This window comes from Notolabrus celidotus, chromosome 14 (genome assembly GCF_009762535.1).
Source record: "Notolabrus celidotus isolate fNotCel1 chromosome 14, fNotCel1.pri, whole genome shotgun sequence".
Taxonomy (NCBI): domain Eukaryota; kingdom Metazoa; phylum Chordata; class Actinopteri; order Labriformes; family Labridae; genus Notolabrus; species Notolabrus celidotus.
In genome coordinates this window covers 19,007,362-19,025,016 of record NC_048285.1, presented here as the reverse complement: position 1 = coordinate 19,025,016, position 17,655 = coordinate 19,007,362, and the positions used below count along the sequence as shown (strand labels likewise).

The window sequence follows — 17,655 nt, the reverse complement described above, 5'->3', positions numbered from 1 at the left end:
CTTTTGACTGGTATCGATTTACATTCCCTCTAATACACAGCTGTACTTTGTACGAAAGCTAATGTAAGAACACTAACTCACCAAACTAACAGTTGATGTGGTAAACACAGCACCTGCTGTACATCAGCAAGCTAACATTATTATTGATAGCAGATTAGCATTTGGATATTAAAATACATGTTAAGCTAATGTAATTATCACACTTACATGTACTTGTTTTGATTCCAACAAAGTAATAGAAAATGCTAACATATTAAGCAGGGATAATGATTGTGGTAAACAATGTTTTAGATATAAAATCAGCAAGCTAGCTTCATTATTAGCATATAGATGTCACAATACTTGCAGAGCTGACCATTAATCAAAGCTGTTCATTATCTTTATATCTGATCAGAATGCTAACATGCTAAACAAATACTGTGGTACATTTACTTAATGTCCACATCCTAGTATTGTTATAAATTGAGACCTACAGTCCATGATACAGTCTTTTCTGCTTAAGTAGGCCTATAAGAGTCTCAGTGACATCACCCCATTGGTTTCTATAGTGGAGTTTTAAAACCCAATGATGAACTCATTCATTTCATAGTGGCTTTGCTTTATACCAGAGAGGATGAATAACTCTAGTAAAATTATTTGTTTAACTCTGTAGGGTTTAGACCTACAATTATAATAATCATTGGTATGAATCCTGCTGCCTAAATTACACAAACATTTTTAAAAATGCTTGTAAAGAAAAGAAATGCAAACAAGTCAGCACTAAAGATCTTTGTGTGCAAACACAGACAGACTTTGATTTATACAGCCCAATCAGCTGGCTTGAGTGCTGAGCTCACAAACCAACTGGCAATGAAGCAAATCTAGTAAATGCCTTTTGTGCATTAGCTAGACCCTGCCAAGCCACTTTCACTTACAATTATGGAAATTGACTGTGGGCTGTGGAGACAAAGAAAATCAGAGAAGCCTGTGTTGAGGCCAGACGGAGCTGGAAACCAGCAGGATCATGCATTAAAGCTACAACTGCAGGTTTCACAAGCAAACGTTTCTCTTTACAACAAGCAGCTATAAGGTCGCTCTAATGTGCAGTGGATCTGCATCTGCAGAAACACATTAGCCCAGTAATGAAAGCAATAATAAACAAAGAGCTGAGGGGAGCCGGGGAGAATTAATAGTTGACTGTAATGAAAAGATCCTGATGCTAAACATGCATGATTAAAGCGCAGGAGTGGAGAAAATCTTTCCCATGTTGTATGATAAACAACAATACATAATCATCAAATAAAGAACTGAAAACCTGGACTGTAATCCATATCACTCCGCTATTATTCAAGTGACTCAGTTCCTATTGTGAAATAATGCACTACTGCTCTAAAAATGTCCTATGATCAAAGAAAAGAGGCATGTCCATACATGGTATATTTCATTATGCTAACTGATGCATTTTGGGATGCAAAAATTATAGTCCTGTGTTTCTACATTGTGTACTAAAGCAGAAATTTCTCCTCAGTATTGATAAAACTCTCAATTTTGCGATACTAAGTGAATAGTGGATGAAGAAATGATTGACTGATTATGTCACACTGACACAGGTCTGCATGCTATTATTTCTAAATTTGTTTATACTACTTTACTAACTTGCCTGTGAAATGACTAGTTTTAAACAAAGGTTTGGTTGATGCTGGGTTCTTCTTGTCAGATCTAGAAGAAGCCAAACTGAGCCACTGCAATGCACTCTCCTTTGGCGTAACATTATGACAGATGTGGGGTAACCTTTTTGCAGACTAATCAAATCACAAAACTTCATTGCAGTCAAGCTAAACGAAATGTAGCACCTGTTCTCCTGATAAAAGGTTTCATGCCTCTCTTCATGAAAATAAGGGAATGAGCAAAGTCATTATTTACATTAGCCCTTTTTAGACATAGTGGGCCCTTTGCAACTTAGATGTTGGCATGTTAAAGCAATACCCAGTTTTGTTTTAATAAAATAATACTGATTAGATAAATATGTCAAATTAAAAGTCTTGTGCAATAAAGTTATATTTTCTTTATGCACTTTAGCACCAGGTTCATCAGATAAAACAGTACAACAGTCTGGTGCACCATGAAGAACAAAGCACCAGAGAGTAACTTTGTCAGAAATATAAAGAATTGCTTTGTTGTTGTTTGACATCATTGTGAGCCAGATAACTGGACGTTTTTATTTCTTACTGTTGCTGCATGTCGTTTTGCTTCCCTCTTTCCCTGTCTATCTTCCAGCTTTACTCTATGGTTCAATACTGGCAAAACATACCCCAAATATACTTCTAATCAGTGGTGGACAAAGTACACAGCCTCATTACTTAAGTCAAAGTATAGATCCACTTGGTCAAAATAACACTCCAATACAAGTGAAAGTTGCTCTGTCAAATTATTACTTGAGTTAAAGTACTGAAGTACTTGCTTTTAAAAATACTTAAGTATTCAAAGTACTTTTTAAAATATCTCAAAACTTTGCAATATCACAAAGAATGAGTGCAGTCAAGAATACATAGGAGTACATTCTGTTACATTATGTATTTTTAGAAAACATTACTTGAAGCCTCTAAAAATTATACCATGGAGTAAAAACAGAAACGAGGTTACTCCAAGCACAGACAACTTAGTTTGAAATGTTCATCTGGAATGAAACAAATGTTACGTAGCTCAACATGCTTTCTCAGGTTGGACAGTGAACAATACCTATCATTCTTCATTTCTTAACCACTGAGACAAACAGAACTACACAAACACATGTTACTATCTTAGGGATCAGATTTCAGAAAAGAGAAGGAAATTCATGAGCTGACTTCAAAGCAAAAGTAGTGAGTAACTGGAGCATTGATAGAAATGTAGTGGAGTAAAAAGTACAGATACTCAAAAATGTACTTAAGTACAGTACTCAAGTAAATGTACCCCGTTTACTGTCCACCACTGCTTCTAATGTTACCCAAATCATCCCTTGATAATTTGCAGTAAGTGGTATTTGATGAGTGTAATTGAATATGATGTGACACAATTAAAATAAGTTTAGGTGAATGATCCACCACTCAAAAATCGACATTTTATTTGCAACCATGCTAAATTCCAATCATCTGTGCATCTGTGGAAGAGAGACAAACTAAACAAAAAGTAATGGATTCAGATGTGAAACCCACGCACAGAAAACACACGTATACACACCCTTACCGAGAAATCATTGTCCGGGAATAGTAGCAGGTCTTTGAGAGGGTCTTCCTTCAGCTCCTCCCCTAGTTCAGAGATGACTGTCTCATAGTCGAGAGGATCAATCACCTTTGGCTTCTCCTGCTGCAAATAGAGACAGAGATATTCAATCAGCATTGATTTTCTACATAAATATAAAATTAAAGAAGAAGATACAATGAGATAGTTTTTTAATATGAAGCACAAAGTACTGAAAAAAGTGCCAAGTACTGTTCGTTTTTTATGTCAGATTTTAAACAAAAACACTGAGGCTGTAATTAAGTTGTAAAATTAAAATTAAAATCAAAATTAAAAAAGTTTGTTCTTGCCAACTGCTGTATTATTCAGGTAGCATATTGGCACCAGCCTAAAACACGTGCAGTTTTTTTGTGAATATTTGGTGTACATATTTTTCTAAAAACAGTTATCATGACCGAAACATTTCCTGTGTTTTGCCATGACATCATTAGGACCTAAAATAATCATAGAGGAAGTCTGAGTACAGCTACAGTGAAGAGACAGCACCCACTAAGCTGCATTAAAATTAAAAACTGTTTAAATGTACATTCATTATGTATTTAGTTTGAGCTTCATTTAGCCAGGTTGTAGCTTAATACAAGTGGGTGTTATGGAAATAAACAAAAAACTGACAAGGCTAGCATTTACTGACACTTGAAAACCTCAAACATACAGGGGTCGCTTCTAAATGTGGACGCCGGTTCTCACACTGTCCTCCAAACCCCATTCAGACACCTTTGGTGCATAAACCACCATTGCTGAATATGTGAAACACTGATGCACTGCATACAAAACAATACATTACACACTAACTTTTCCTTTTTTTGAAACACGTAACAATTTGTTGAAAGATTATGTAACCTGTCAATGAGTCACAAATGAAAAACCCAATTATAAACGTGATTAACACATGGTATATTACATCGGCATTTAGACAGCAGCAAGAGAAACAGCAGCAGAGTGAGAGCTGAAGTAGGCTGTGGTGAGGAAGTAGTGATCTCTGTTTTGAGTTCACACGCACACAGCGCAGACCAGAGCTTTTACCCACCACAGCTACACTAACAGTCAAAACAGGCCTGCTGGCACTCAACCAAGAGGGAAACAGCAGAATGTAACCTAAATAAAGGTCATCTACAATATGTTTTAAAGCAGCCCTCGGTCTATGCACTGCTGCCACCATCCATTCTATATTATGTTAATGTTCAGTACCATGCAGTATACAAGGTCAGCATGATATATGCTGATACAGGTCTACAATATAAGTCTGCGCTTCATGTACAGAGTATGGTTTCAAGATTTGTTCCTTGTTTCTATTCAGTCAAATGTTCAAAGCAGCATTACATGCAAGCTTTTCATTGAGAAGCACTGCTTGGATTAACTTTCAACTATTACGACGATAATAAATAAAAGCACAAATGTGTGAAATTTAACTTCTCATATGTGAATATGTTTTTGTTTTTGCCTGTTGTTAACTGATGTAAATTAAATATCTTTGTGTTGACTTTTAGTCAGACAAACCAAGCAGTATGAAGGTGTCCAACTTGAGACGATAATCATAGGATGCATTTGTTTCAGCAATATCTGACATCTTACGGACGGACAGCTAATCAGTGTTTGAATACATACTTGAGCAATTATTTGATAATGTAAACAACAATTATGATAAGTCTAATTTACAGTTGTTAAACCAAAACAATTTTGAGTTTGCTTTTCTGGGAATCAATAGCGTATAGGTGACGAGATTAAGAGTAATAATCAAAAGGCTAGAGCAGGTAATCAGATGAAGCTTGGGGTTTCCATACATTCACCGTGACACTGCTTTGCCCCTTGTGATGTCAGCAAAAACGTTTCGGGTGTATGTATGGCTTTCCCCTAATGAGCTGATACAGTAATGTAGTATCATGTCTGCTGGGACAAACACACATAATTTGATTTCACAAAGTGTGGTTCAATGGAGTTAGACAGAGAAATAATCAAACTTGAAGTAAAGCAAAGATATCATAAAATACTGATTACAGTATAAAGGTTATAATCTGTGGTCCATTATCTTGAGAGCTGTGTACTTTAAAGCTATGTCTGACAACATATAAACATAAGTAAACCACTGTTAGTGAACTAAAGCAATGTGACAGAAGCACCATACATGTAACTTGACCTGACAGCTAAACAGAAAGAGGCATTAAGATACGTACAATACTCAGCCGGTTGAAATCTGATCGCACTCGTTTGCTTTTTAGTCTCTTCCTGAAGGTGATTTTACTCCTGAAGCTCATGGCGAAAATAGTGAAATGTGTTTGAAAAACAAAAAAGAAAAAAAATGATCAACTATCAGCGTGTGACAGAATGTTAAAGGTATTGTAAAATCGATCTATACAAATCGCACATCGCACACATGTGCCCTTACAAAAACAGAAGTAATACTGAGTGGCTTTGAGAGAGTGTGTCAGCACACGTGGAAGTAGAGGAAGTTGATGTTTGATGGCCAACAGCACACACACAAACACAGAAAATCCCCAGCAGATGGGACACCAACCAATCAGGTGCATCATTTTCTATAAGTCATATTATCTCAGTGTTTCACATTCTAATAGTTCAACATGATGAAAGAAGACACTGCTGTTGTGAAGAAACTAAATTTTAACATCTTAAAGCCCCCCTGTGTTACCAAACAAACAAATACAAAGGACAACCGCCTTTTCTGTTGAACACTATCATAAATCCAAACACTCTGCTTAACCCTCAGTACTTTATCTGCTTATCAACAGCACACTGTCAACCCACACATACACGCACGCATGCGCGCGCGCGCACACACACACACACACACACACACACACACACACACACATCTGAACATGCAAACAATCAACTTCCTGTTCAAAAGCTAGCCTGTCCTGACATCAAAAGACATGGGTAAAATTAAAAACATAAAGATTTGTTCACAGTTGCATGTTCCCATTTAATCAAATAAATAAACATTAAACATTAGAAGTATAAAATAACAAACAAAGATTTTTGCCTGTACACACAGATGCTCACTTCCCCCGGTGGTAACCTCAGAGCAGAACAGATATCTGTACAAGAGGAAACAAGCCCTAAACTGTTTCACCTGCTAACACATTATATAAAGTGCCACTTGAAGTTCTCCCAGACACTGATGGATTAATGCACTGGTTCCTCAACAGGGTCTGCACCTGATGAAAGTACTATAAAACTCCAGCGAAAGTTCAGTCAGCAAGTCTCCTGGGGGTAAATGTCTTGCAGCTGCTCAGCAGAAACACCCTAATCCTGATGAAATGCATTCAAATGGTGTATGCGGAATGGTTGTTGAGTAGCTAAAGAAAGAAGCTATAGGAATAGAATACATTTTTGATGTATTCAAATATTAAATTTGCTGTTACGCCCAAGCGGCAAACTCCGGTCTCAAATGATGAAGCCAATGCGGAAGTGCTATAAACTGCAATACATCGAAAATCCGCTTGAGGCTGGCTGCAGAAACACCGGAAACCACATAGATATGAATGGGAAAAAGAGGATCTTTGCAGCATTAATAAACATGTGTACAGCCTGGTTCAAAAAACGGCTTGGCCCTACAACGCTAATCTCTCTAATGGCACACACTGTACGGGGGGTGAATTTTTTTCTAACGTGACGGTTAAGAAGATATTAAGATTACGAGTTTTGCCCAAATAAGGACATGACTGACGTGACTCCCGGTCGGGAACACACAGCCATTGGCTAAGAGGCTCACACTCTGCCTAGTTGAGTTCCGCATTTCCAATATGGCTGCTGCCGTCGATTTGCTTCAAAACAGCTCTCAGGAACAGATGGGTGACGTCACAGATACTACGTCCATATTTTATACAGTCTATGGTTACGCCCGAAAAATGCATGTTGTAAAAATGCAACAGTGTGTGACAACTAGGTAACAAGCAAGTTTAGAAAGTTGACATGATAAGCTAAAAGTGAAAGATAAACAGTTTCAACAATGAACTGAAATAATAAATATAAGGTTGAGAAAGACAGGAAATGGATTAAATTGTAAATATGTATGAGAGTCAAAATGTGTCATATCAAATTGATGGATCAACAGTGGAAATCTGTTAAGTATCAGATCATCATTATATTGAAAGGTTGAAATAGCTAGCTAAAATATTGGATATATTAAATATTTAGTTAATTGTGGTTAGCTAAAATAAGTTGAAATGATAGCTACTGGTTCAAATAGCTAGCTAAAATAATGCAATTTCATATTGTATGTAAAACTGATGGATCAATGGTTGAACTAGTATGCTAAGTACTGCAGTACATCTAAATTACAAATTTAAATAGCTAACTGTAAGCTAATGGATTGTACATTAAATATTTGGCTAATTATGGTTGGCGACAGTAGCGAAATGGATAAACAGTTGAAATAGATGGCTAGTTGAACTTGCTAACTTAATACATAGCTAATGGTTAAAATTGCTAGCTTAAAAACATCGGTAAAAGAAACTTGGAAAGGGTAGCTCATGTTTACAATAGCTAGCTACAGTAAAAGTCAATGAAAGTTGAGGATTATCAGTTGAACTGATGGATCAACACTTAAAATAAATGAACAGTTGAACAAGTCGGCAAGACAAATAAATAAAAAGGTTCATAAAGGTTGCAAAAATGTTTAAGCATGCTGACCTCACACTGTAATTGTTGAGAATTTAGATGCTTTATAAATTATTCTAGCAATATTGTATTGTGTTGGAAATTTGAGACATGATAGATGGAAACCAATTAAAGAGGACATAGTCATCACATCATCTGACTTTGGCCTCTGACTGAAAAAGTAGGAACCACTAAAATGACAACTGCCCACAGAAACACACACGCACACACACACAAGTATTTGTGACTAATTCAGTGCTGAAAAGCGATGTTGTGAACAAGGACAGCCTAGGCAAAAATTTCTACAACTCCAAGGCTGCTGACACGTCATCCACTCGTCGCTTAATGACAGTTGGTCCGGGTCAAATTTGAGGTTAAAGTGTGAAGATGGTTGAACATGTCATGGAAAGTGTAAAATATAAAAAGTGTGGCTTAAAGCATGTGAAAGGAAAAGGTTTGCCATATTACTTTGATATTGTGCTATTTGTGAGACTTCAGTATAGAGATGACACTGTTAGTTAGACTTTGATTCATAACTGTCTCTTTGATGTTCATGGGAGAGTGAAACAGAAACATCGCCCCATAAATCTCCAAGCACAGACACTTCTAAGTAACACATTAATCTTAATCTGCTGAATGTTTTCCTAATCATATAACCATTAAAGAGTCTTTGATGGTGGGTACTGTACTCCTTCAAGCCTATTTAATGTCTGCAGCAATACTTCTTTCCCTCTCATCCTCCCTCCATCCTTCTTCTCTTCTGCCCAGCTGTCTCCATCCCTCCCTCAATCCATGCTCCCTCCCATCACCTCCTCATTTTATCAAACATCCTCAGCATCATTCTCCTTTATTTCTTCATCCTTTGATTCCCTCTGTCTCTTTTCTGCCCCCCTGTTCTCACCCTATTAAACATCCCTTTCAACATCCCTCCGTCTGTCCCGGGTTTCTCTGTTTTCTCTCTCCCTCCCTCTTAGCAGGGGTGAGAGAGAGGGGGGGTGTTGATGTTTGTAAACTACAGCTGTGTGAGGGGCACAAATAGAGCACTAGACTGGCGGCTCACAGCGTGGCTCTCCTCCAGCATGACTGTGAACAAGGAAGTGAGATGATGGTAGAGCAGGGAGGGTGCTCTGAATTAGTCATAAGAAAATATAGAGCAGAAATCTATGATGGGAAAGATAAAAAACAAAGATGGAGGGAAAGCACAATCTTAAACTATTTCCACAAGCTGGTTTGTATCATTCTCAAGCACAGATTCAAGGGCTTATTATCCCGTTAAGGAAAAGATTTGAGGAAAGTGTGACAAAGACAAAGAGTGTGAAAGTGTGGGAGAAGAAAAAGAGTGTGACAGATTGATTGAGAGACAAAAGAGAGATAGAAAGTGGGAAAGAGGAGGACAGCTGAGACAGCAGAGAGAAGAAAGTAGATAGAAGCCATCTGCTTCATATCATTAAAGCAATACAGGATCTGTAGAGAGATATAGTGGGACTAACGGGGAATCATCTATGTGAAATCACTCCTCTGCTGTGAGCAAGCGTTCACCACTTTTATAGGTCCAATTTTGACAAGGTGAGTTGTGTTGGAAAGCCAGGAAACTTTATTTGTAACTTCTTGCTTTCTTCAAAAACACACAAACACAAGCAAACTACAGTTTCAGTGCATTGACTGTCCACTTCACACATCCTTTTCAATCTATCTATTCCACTGTCAGTTCTACAAACTACTAGAAGCCCTCATTCAGAGGGGCACGGAAAATAACTGAAACTCAAAAATCATGTCAATGACTAATTAACTACACAAAAGCATATTTTCAAATGTCAATCAGGAGGTCTCCAGAGGTCAACGGCAAAAAGGATTGACAGTGGCCAAAGAGAAAGTGAAGGATTTGCATTCTTTGGCTGACCACAGTGTCAGTGACAGTGACAGAAGAACAGACAGAGCGTCAGGCTCACAGGGAGTGATGGATGGAGATGGACAGTGTACTACAATGTCTGACAGCTTGGAGACAATGACTTATTGAGTGTGTGTTAGACCTTTGCATGTCCCATGGTTTGTAGTTTCAATTATCATCCTTATGTCCTTACTCTTAAGAGTCCCTAATAGAAGCTGTTGTTGTGTTAACATTTTCATTTTATTATCATTATCATCATTATCATTCCTCCAGGTAGTTACTCACAGAAGTCTTAACTTTTTATTTGACATCCAACTGTTTTAAATTATATACTGGCAGCCTAGTGGCTTAGTTTTAAATTGGCAATATACTGCACTCTTCTTTTTAAAGGTACTTTAACTCATTCAATCAGCGTTGTAGGACTGACGACCAATGTCCAAACATTTCTACTGACCAAAGAAGTACCAGATTATGTTGCTAAAATCTTTAATTTTGATTTTAATTTTAATTGCTAATAACTTTTTAATAATTGTATATTTATAGGCTCTTGTTTGCTTTATATATTTCTTTTGCACTTTGTCTACTCTGTTACTGTAACACTTGAATTTCCCCATGTGGGATGAGTAAAGGAATCTCTTATCTTATCTTAACCTTTCAAGAGATATGCTGAACAAAAGCTTGAAGGGGAAACTTTTTGAAGTTGCAAATGCCTTACAGCTGGCAGTATTTATTCCAGATTCTAGCATTATAGTCATTTTGCAACACAAAAAATCCATTAAAGTGACCACTTGACTCCATTCATTTATAATGTGTTATTGAGTTTGAAGTTGTGGGCCCTGGAACCTGTATAGCAAATGACAGCATCTCTCTGAGCAAGGTTTTCACTAATCGTGCAGGTGCTGCCTGGGGGATTATCATGGTGGCTACACTGTCAGTTGTACTAGTCATTGTTCACACATCATGGGATGATTATCTTGAGTGTTAGTGTTCTTCACTCCACTTACCAAAGGGTTTATGTACACAAACTGTTACTCTTTCTCTGAGTTGTAAAGAAATTGTTCAGCTAGCCGAGTATTTTTTATGTATTGTGTTATTTTTTGGTATCAAGAGGAGTTACAATGTTAACCCACTGGATGAATGTTGGTTTACAGTTGTGAAGATATTTGTGTGGCTTTATTTACTTCAGTTTAACTTTGCTTGAATGGATGTCAGAGGAATAAAACATTTTTAATTGTTGCCAAGTCTGCTTTTGACCTTTGGAGTTCCCCAAGGCCCTTCACTCGGGCCTTTGCTATTCTCTGTCTTATTGTCTATCTGGTGGTGGCATTTCCCAAGAATCAGTTTTATGCAGCTGTTTTTTTTTTGCTTGAGTCTTCTCAAACCTGGCTCCTCTAAAGAGTGTAAATCACCACTAATGAATCACATAATGGATCTTTGCCTGCAAGCATAAAACTGGGCTGCAGAAACCTGCTGTTATTAAGAAGAGTGCCATTTTTGTTCTTCAAGAAGTTGAATTACTATTTGAGGTTGAAAAACTACCTGCAGTGATAAAGTTTCATTAAGCAGTTTTGGCCTGAGAATATAAAAAGAAAGTTGGCATTGTTGTAGTGCTAATAAATCTACTCCCAAAACAGAAATGTAGCATGCAACATCAGCAAAAAGCAGAGCTCTGCTAAGTGTGCACAGACTGGCCTGAATACAACAGCATACATTCTTATGCTTACATTGCAGGAATCAGCAGGCAAACATGACTTTGCAGGTTAAGCTTATGACTCTGGTTTGCCAGAGAGACCAGAAAAACAGGCACAGAGACAGACATGGGAGGTTAATGGAGGGAGGGAAAAAAGGGGAACAAAAAGGGCGACTGTAAAGATCCCACCCTGCCAAAACTTGAACATTTTTCCACTGGACTTTCAGAAACCAGGGTCTTTCTGGGAATAAAAACTCTGGCCAACACTAATGGATACAGATACCAAACAGATGGCTCACATGCATCACTCCACTGAAAAGAAAAGTCATGAACGGGAAACACACATGTACTTTGATATATTTCATTCATCCACTCTTACATTCTTTAGTGTCTTACTTCATTCACTTACAAGCTCACTCAAACAACTCTCCTCCTGCATCTTATTCATGGGTCTGTTGTAACAGCTATTTTTATCATCTCTGTGAGCCATATGCAGAGAAAGAAGAGTTTTCCCACAGAAACTAAATTCCTCATGTCTGACCCCACCATCCCCCTCTATTCTCCTCTCTCCATTTCCGTCCTGCTGCCTCTCAGCTGTGATGTGTAACAACCAGGCCTCATTGGCTCATTGATCATACTGCAACCTCAACAAAAGAGGAAAAGAAAGAAGCAAAAAGTTTGACATGGGTAAGTGGATCATCAGAACTTAAAATGCATAGAGCTATACATTGATGCATATACAAATATAATGCCATTATGCACACAATCACTGCACCACCACCTACTGTAGATTCTTCTACTCGCAGACAAATGTATTAGCTTTTAATGCATGGGAATTTTGAGGTTGCAGCAGCAGTGTTGCTAGTTACCATGACAATGATGGTCAGAGGTGAGGTGGTAATGGTGAAACCTTCAAGAGTTGGAGTTGCAGCATCCATTGATATCTGGTCCTGTCTTGAACACATATGTCCGCAGTCAGCCCCGCCCACTGAACGAAGAAGAAGGACCACACTTGCCGAACAACCCATAATCAATCCACTGCTGTCACCCCTGCTCCAGCCTGTTCTCCAGGCTTCACCTGAACTGCAGTTCCTTGTTTCTTCCAGTCAGCCTGAACTCAACTGTGCTTCAGTCAAGTCCAATCAGCCCCCTGGTCCAGCCAGTGGTGCTGTGCTGTGTTCAAGTTCTGTAGGAAAACTGAGGCTCCATCCTATATAGTCTAGCGTCCTGGTCCTGCTTTGCAAGCTCCCTGTGTCTACTGCTCTCCTTCAGCCTCCAGCTCCTAATGTTGCATTTGCTGAGCTTACACACTGGCAGCCTTACATGGCTCTCGCTCTCTCTTTCTCTCTCTTCCTCTAACACACTCACACACACACACACACACACACACACACACACACACACACACACACAAACACACACACACACTGGCTGCAGCTGTGCGTGGTTCAGCCCAGCCCAGCTCACCCTACAAATCAATGTCTGCAATAGCTGTCAGCTGACCAGAACCAGCTGCTACACACACACACACATACACACAAACGCGCGTACACTCAAACCTCCATAATTTGTCTGATTTCCATGCTGCTGCTGCTGCTGCACTCTCCCTCTCCATTTTTCTTCCAATCACACCAGTCCTTTTAAGTCTGAGTTCTGCTGGCTCTGCTTGTGCTTTTGCGGTCTGTGCACAGAAAACAAGATGTAAAGTGCAGACACGCTATCCCACACTCTGATTTTGTAAAATAAACCGTCTCTTTTTTAAAAGAAAGAGGCTCAAAAAGTGTGTTTATGCATACACAATGTTTGCTGCAGTAACTTCAGCCTAATGGCTCTAGGGAGAGTTGTTAGGTAGTGGCAAGAGAGGCTCTTGAATGGAAAGAGGATGAAAAATGGGAGGTGAGTGGTTTTACACATGAAGCGTGCCAGTAGAGTTTTGGGACTGCAGAGCAGCGGTGAAACTGACTGACTTGTGCTCAGCACATTGACAGGCAGAAGGACTCTAGGTAAGTCTAAAACAAGTGCTTTATGTAACAAAAATCTTTGCTTTAGTTCTGATGATCACTTTAATGGCTCTAATTGCTCTCATGTCACTGAAACATCTGGTTCTGCCTTATTTCAAATACTCCACTTTCAATGTGTGTGGCTATCCAGAAAGAAAAACATGAGCATTCTGAGAACAAAATGGTTTTCATATGTTTTGCAGCAACTTGAAATTCTCCTCGTTGTTAAATCCCCCTTGTTCTTCTTTGCCAGCCAAACTTGCAGAACCAAAGTTTGTCCAAAATATAGATTTTCAGAAATGTTTTTGAAAGGATGCTTTGAAGCTTGGATTTCAGTTTACTGCTGTTTTTCAGTCACTGAAGCCAGAGACCTTTAAAGTGGTAAACAGGGAGGAGATGGAGTAGGCAGACAAGGAAATAAAAACTGTATTGAACAGACTGGGATATCTGTCAATCATTGAATCATACATCCTTTTCTAAGTCAATATTTAACAATACAGTTAGCATTGTTAAAATTGCCACCAAGACACTCACTAGAGGAAGTGAAACTAAATTCAGATGCTGATTCTAAAACCATAAATAAATACTTGACTGTTTTAAAAGAGAGAAGTCAGGTGGTTTTTCCACTGAACTGACAGGGTGAAAAAATAAATTGCATTCCATGAGACCACATGGCTTCATCGCTGTAGTTACATCAGCACTTTCATACCACCTTTGAGAATCTTTCGTTCGTTTTTCTCTCCTTTTCCTATTTCAGGTCTGCGTCTGCTTCTACTGTCTCATAAAAGTTTCAATAAATCCCACAAAAAAAGATTCCACTGGGTACAACACAGTGAGTGACTATATAAAACCAGAACCAACAAACTCTCAGAGGAATTAATGTGTTTTAAATCATGTCATGTGACACATGAAAATGAGTATCTCCAAAACTGGCACAATTGAGAGAATAACCTCATTTAAAAAGCTTATTAAAGCTGCAGTAAGGATTTTTTTAGCAAGTTATGAAATAGACAGAAATGTATACTAATGCCTCAATGTGACCTATGGATGTAAAAAAGACCATCAGCAACAACACTGACACTCATTTCTATATTTTACTTTTAATGCTTGAGGCTTGTCACCACCACCATCGCAGCTAGGAGTAAGGAAAAGTCGGCAACAGTACAAATACAAGTAAGCAATAAAGTTAGCTATTAAAAGAATGCAAGGGTAGGTTTTTTTGGCAGAAAACACAACCTACAGGATAAAACAAGCAAAGAGATAAGAGGTATAGCTTCGTCCACAGGAGCTTCAAAAATAAACCATAGACTGTAGAAGATGGATGACACGACCGCCCCCAGAAAGTGTAGCTAAAACATTAAGAGCTCCCCCTGGTGACTGGCTGCAGTATAGGTCATCATGTTTTCTCTGACATGATGTCGTCCTTTTATAACCTTTTCATTCTCCTTTAATGCTTTATTCTTTATCTATTATTTTCACTGTCTTAGGATTAATTGTTAGATCTATCTGTTTTATCACTTTTATTCAGTTTTTTTTTTCTTGCTGACCTTTTGTGTTGCAATTTGTTTTTGCATTGTTTGAATTTTTTAGACTACCATTTGGCCTGACTGTTAAATATTTATTCTGTTATCCACTTCAGTTACTATCACTGCTTTGTCTGTCGAAACACTTTGTTGACATTTTTTTGAATGTGCTGTATAAATAAAGTCATTAGAGGAGGAACAGCATGAGACAACGTAACAAACAAAAGATTCAATGAACTTTCAATAACTGTGAGTGTCAGCTTCAAATCAACAGACGAATCTGTTTTGCTGTGGACTGTATCAACCTGAGGGATTGTTGCTTCACCAGCCAGATTGCTTTTGCGCATGCCTTCGCTTGTCACCATCGCAACATTTCAGCGCATGCTTCGTTGGTATTCTGGTTTCACTTTTTCTTTTACGATGGTAGGAGATGGAGGCATGCCATCCATTTTTATGTACAGCTGATAAAATCAACACAAAATTGGTGCAAACCTCAAGTTTCTGAAAGGAGCTTTGCACATATCAAAGACTAATCGGATAGGCTAGAAAGAGCGGACCAATCAATTTTTTTCAGATTTTTTCAGAAGCACATGCACAAGCACGCCCACAAACACACAAACACACACACACACACAGAGACATACACACACATTTGAGGGACTATTTACACATTTGTATCATGTAATCCAGTTTAATCTATCTCCATGTATGTTTTAAAGGCTTTTGGTGGATATGTAATTAAGTGACACATAATGCACAGTCCCAGTCATTTCCCCAATCTCAGCTCACTGCAGAGAGGAAGTAACCATAGTGATGCTGTGAGGTCATGATTAAGGTCATTAGTGTCGAAGCCAATGTGACAGAAAATCCCACCCACCGCCCACAGAGATGCTCATTATTATTATGCTTTACATCGCTAAATATAAACAACAGCACACAAGAGAGACCCACTTCAGCTGGAGCACATACCAAATTGCTATTCTCTCCCACACAGAGTACAAATATTAATGTTCCTCTAATGTGAAGAAGATGAAAGAGCATATGTGTAGAGCAATGTACAAAGTATAGAGGTATTACACACCATCCACCACCACCATCATCATAATCATCATCCTCCTCCCCAAAACACATCCAAATCCACTGCAACTCATCAAACTCTCTTCAGTACAACATGCCTGAAAGCAGCGGCTGTAAAACACACAGAAATCCACAGTGATGGGCTTTGTTTGTGTGCCAGGCCTCCACAATGGTGCTGTCATGCAAATATGCCCACACACACATGCCCTGTAGATGCCAGCAGAGTCCTAATGTTACACAGCTTGCATGGTGTTGTGCTTTCATTCACTCCGCCTGCCTTCACACTGTTTTCAAACACAGATTATATCTCCATACTGGCTGCTGGAAGCGTGTTTCCATCCAAATATACATCAAGGGTTGAGATAATGGTGGTATGTTTGTACTCTATGATGTGTCAATATGTACAAGAGAGGGTTAGATAATGTAAAGAGAGCCAATAACTGCTAAATTTGGGGGAATTTAAATGATGCAGTTGTAGAAATATTCTTTTATTATCAATTTGTCTACACTTATTCACTGTGATACTGTATTACAGCTAGACTGAATACAATCTTCTCTGGTGTTTGTTGGGAGCACTTTTCTTGGGCTTCATTTCTTTTTAAAGTCGAAGTAGAGAGAGCAAGATGGGATTTTAAGCAAAACACCCAAGGCAACTTCCAGCAAATGAGGTGCTGAGTGCTGAATAAGTGATGAGGACCTCACACTTCCAGGGAAAGAGATGAAGAGGGCGACACACCCTCTGTGGTTTGCAGCACGAGAAGAGGCTCGTGCTCAGCTCCCAGGTTTCTTGTTCTTGTGTTTTAGCTTGTACAGAGAATAAATAAATCACACCATGAAATGCAAAACAAAGCTCTGCTAAAGCATCACCTCCCCTGATAAAACTACGAACACCTGTAACTGTTCTTTGGTTCTTTATGCTTTTCTCTTATTTCCTCTGTCGCTCCCTATTTCTCCTTGATTCTTTACATGTATTCAACATTGAATCCTCTTTCAAAAAGTCAATGCCAACTCCTTAAAAGTTCTCTTGAAAGTTCAGTGTGACATGTTGCTATTTATTGGAGATGAAGGATAAGTAATTATAATGTACAGTCTGTAAGCACCAGCTACTTTTAACTAAGACTTCAGGAAAAATAAGTTATCATATAGTCAGAGCCCAACAAGAGGACATAATTGAGTTGTGAGGTATCTGTTATTTCAAAGGATATCAAAAATTTAAATTTAAATTTAAGAATGTATGAATAATGATTCATTAACATACTAAAGCTCCTGTGAGGAGTTTTAAGATGGTTATGAAACAAACTGAAATTCAAATGGATGCCTCTTTATGACTTGCAAAAGCCAAAGAGACCATCAGTGACAGGATGATAATTCCTATGTAGTTCTCTCTAAATCCTCTTACGTTGCAGACACAGACCCAGCAGAATTTACAGTGAGTGATATATTCCACTATTCAAAAACTGCTGGAGGAGATTTTTATAGTATGAAAACACCTATGCATGCATAAAACATGGTCAGCAAAGAGACTAGAGGTACCACTTTGTCCACAGTAGGCCAAAATTCAAACAAACAAAAAGTTCCCTACAGTAGCTTTAAATAGGCTGC

General features: G+C 38.4%; 1 protein-coding gene across 5 annotated transcripts in view; it reads right to left on the bottom strand.

Annotated features, from left to right (window-relative positions):
* Nucleotides 1-17,655, bottom strand: part of dock10 (dedicator of cytokinesis 10) — a 75,705-nt gene that overhangs the window by 36,913 nt on the left and 21,137 nt on the right. For 4 of the 5 annotated variants that reach the window (XM_034701274.1, XM_034701275.1, XM_034701271.1 and 1 more), the window contains exon 2: nucleotides 3,205-3,324. In XM_034701274.1, coding sequence (XP_034557165.1) covers nucleotides 3,205-3,324 — 120 coding nt within the window. Of the gene's footprint in view, nucleotides 1-3,204; nucleotides 3,325-5,429; nucleotides 5,526-17,655 lie in introns of those variants that run through there. The other variant, XM_034701273.1, reaches the window with a different exon arrangement.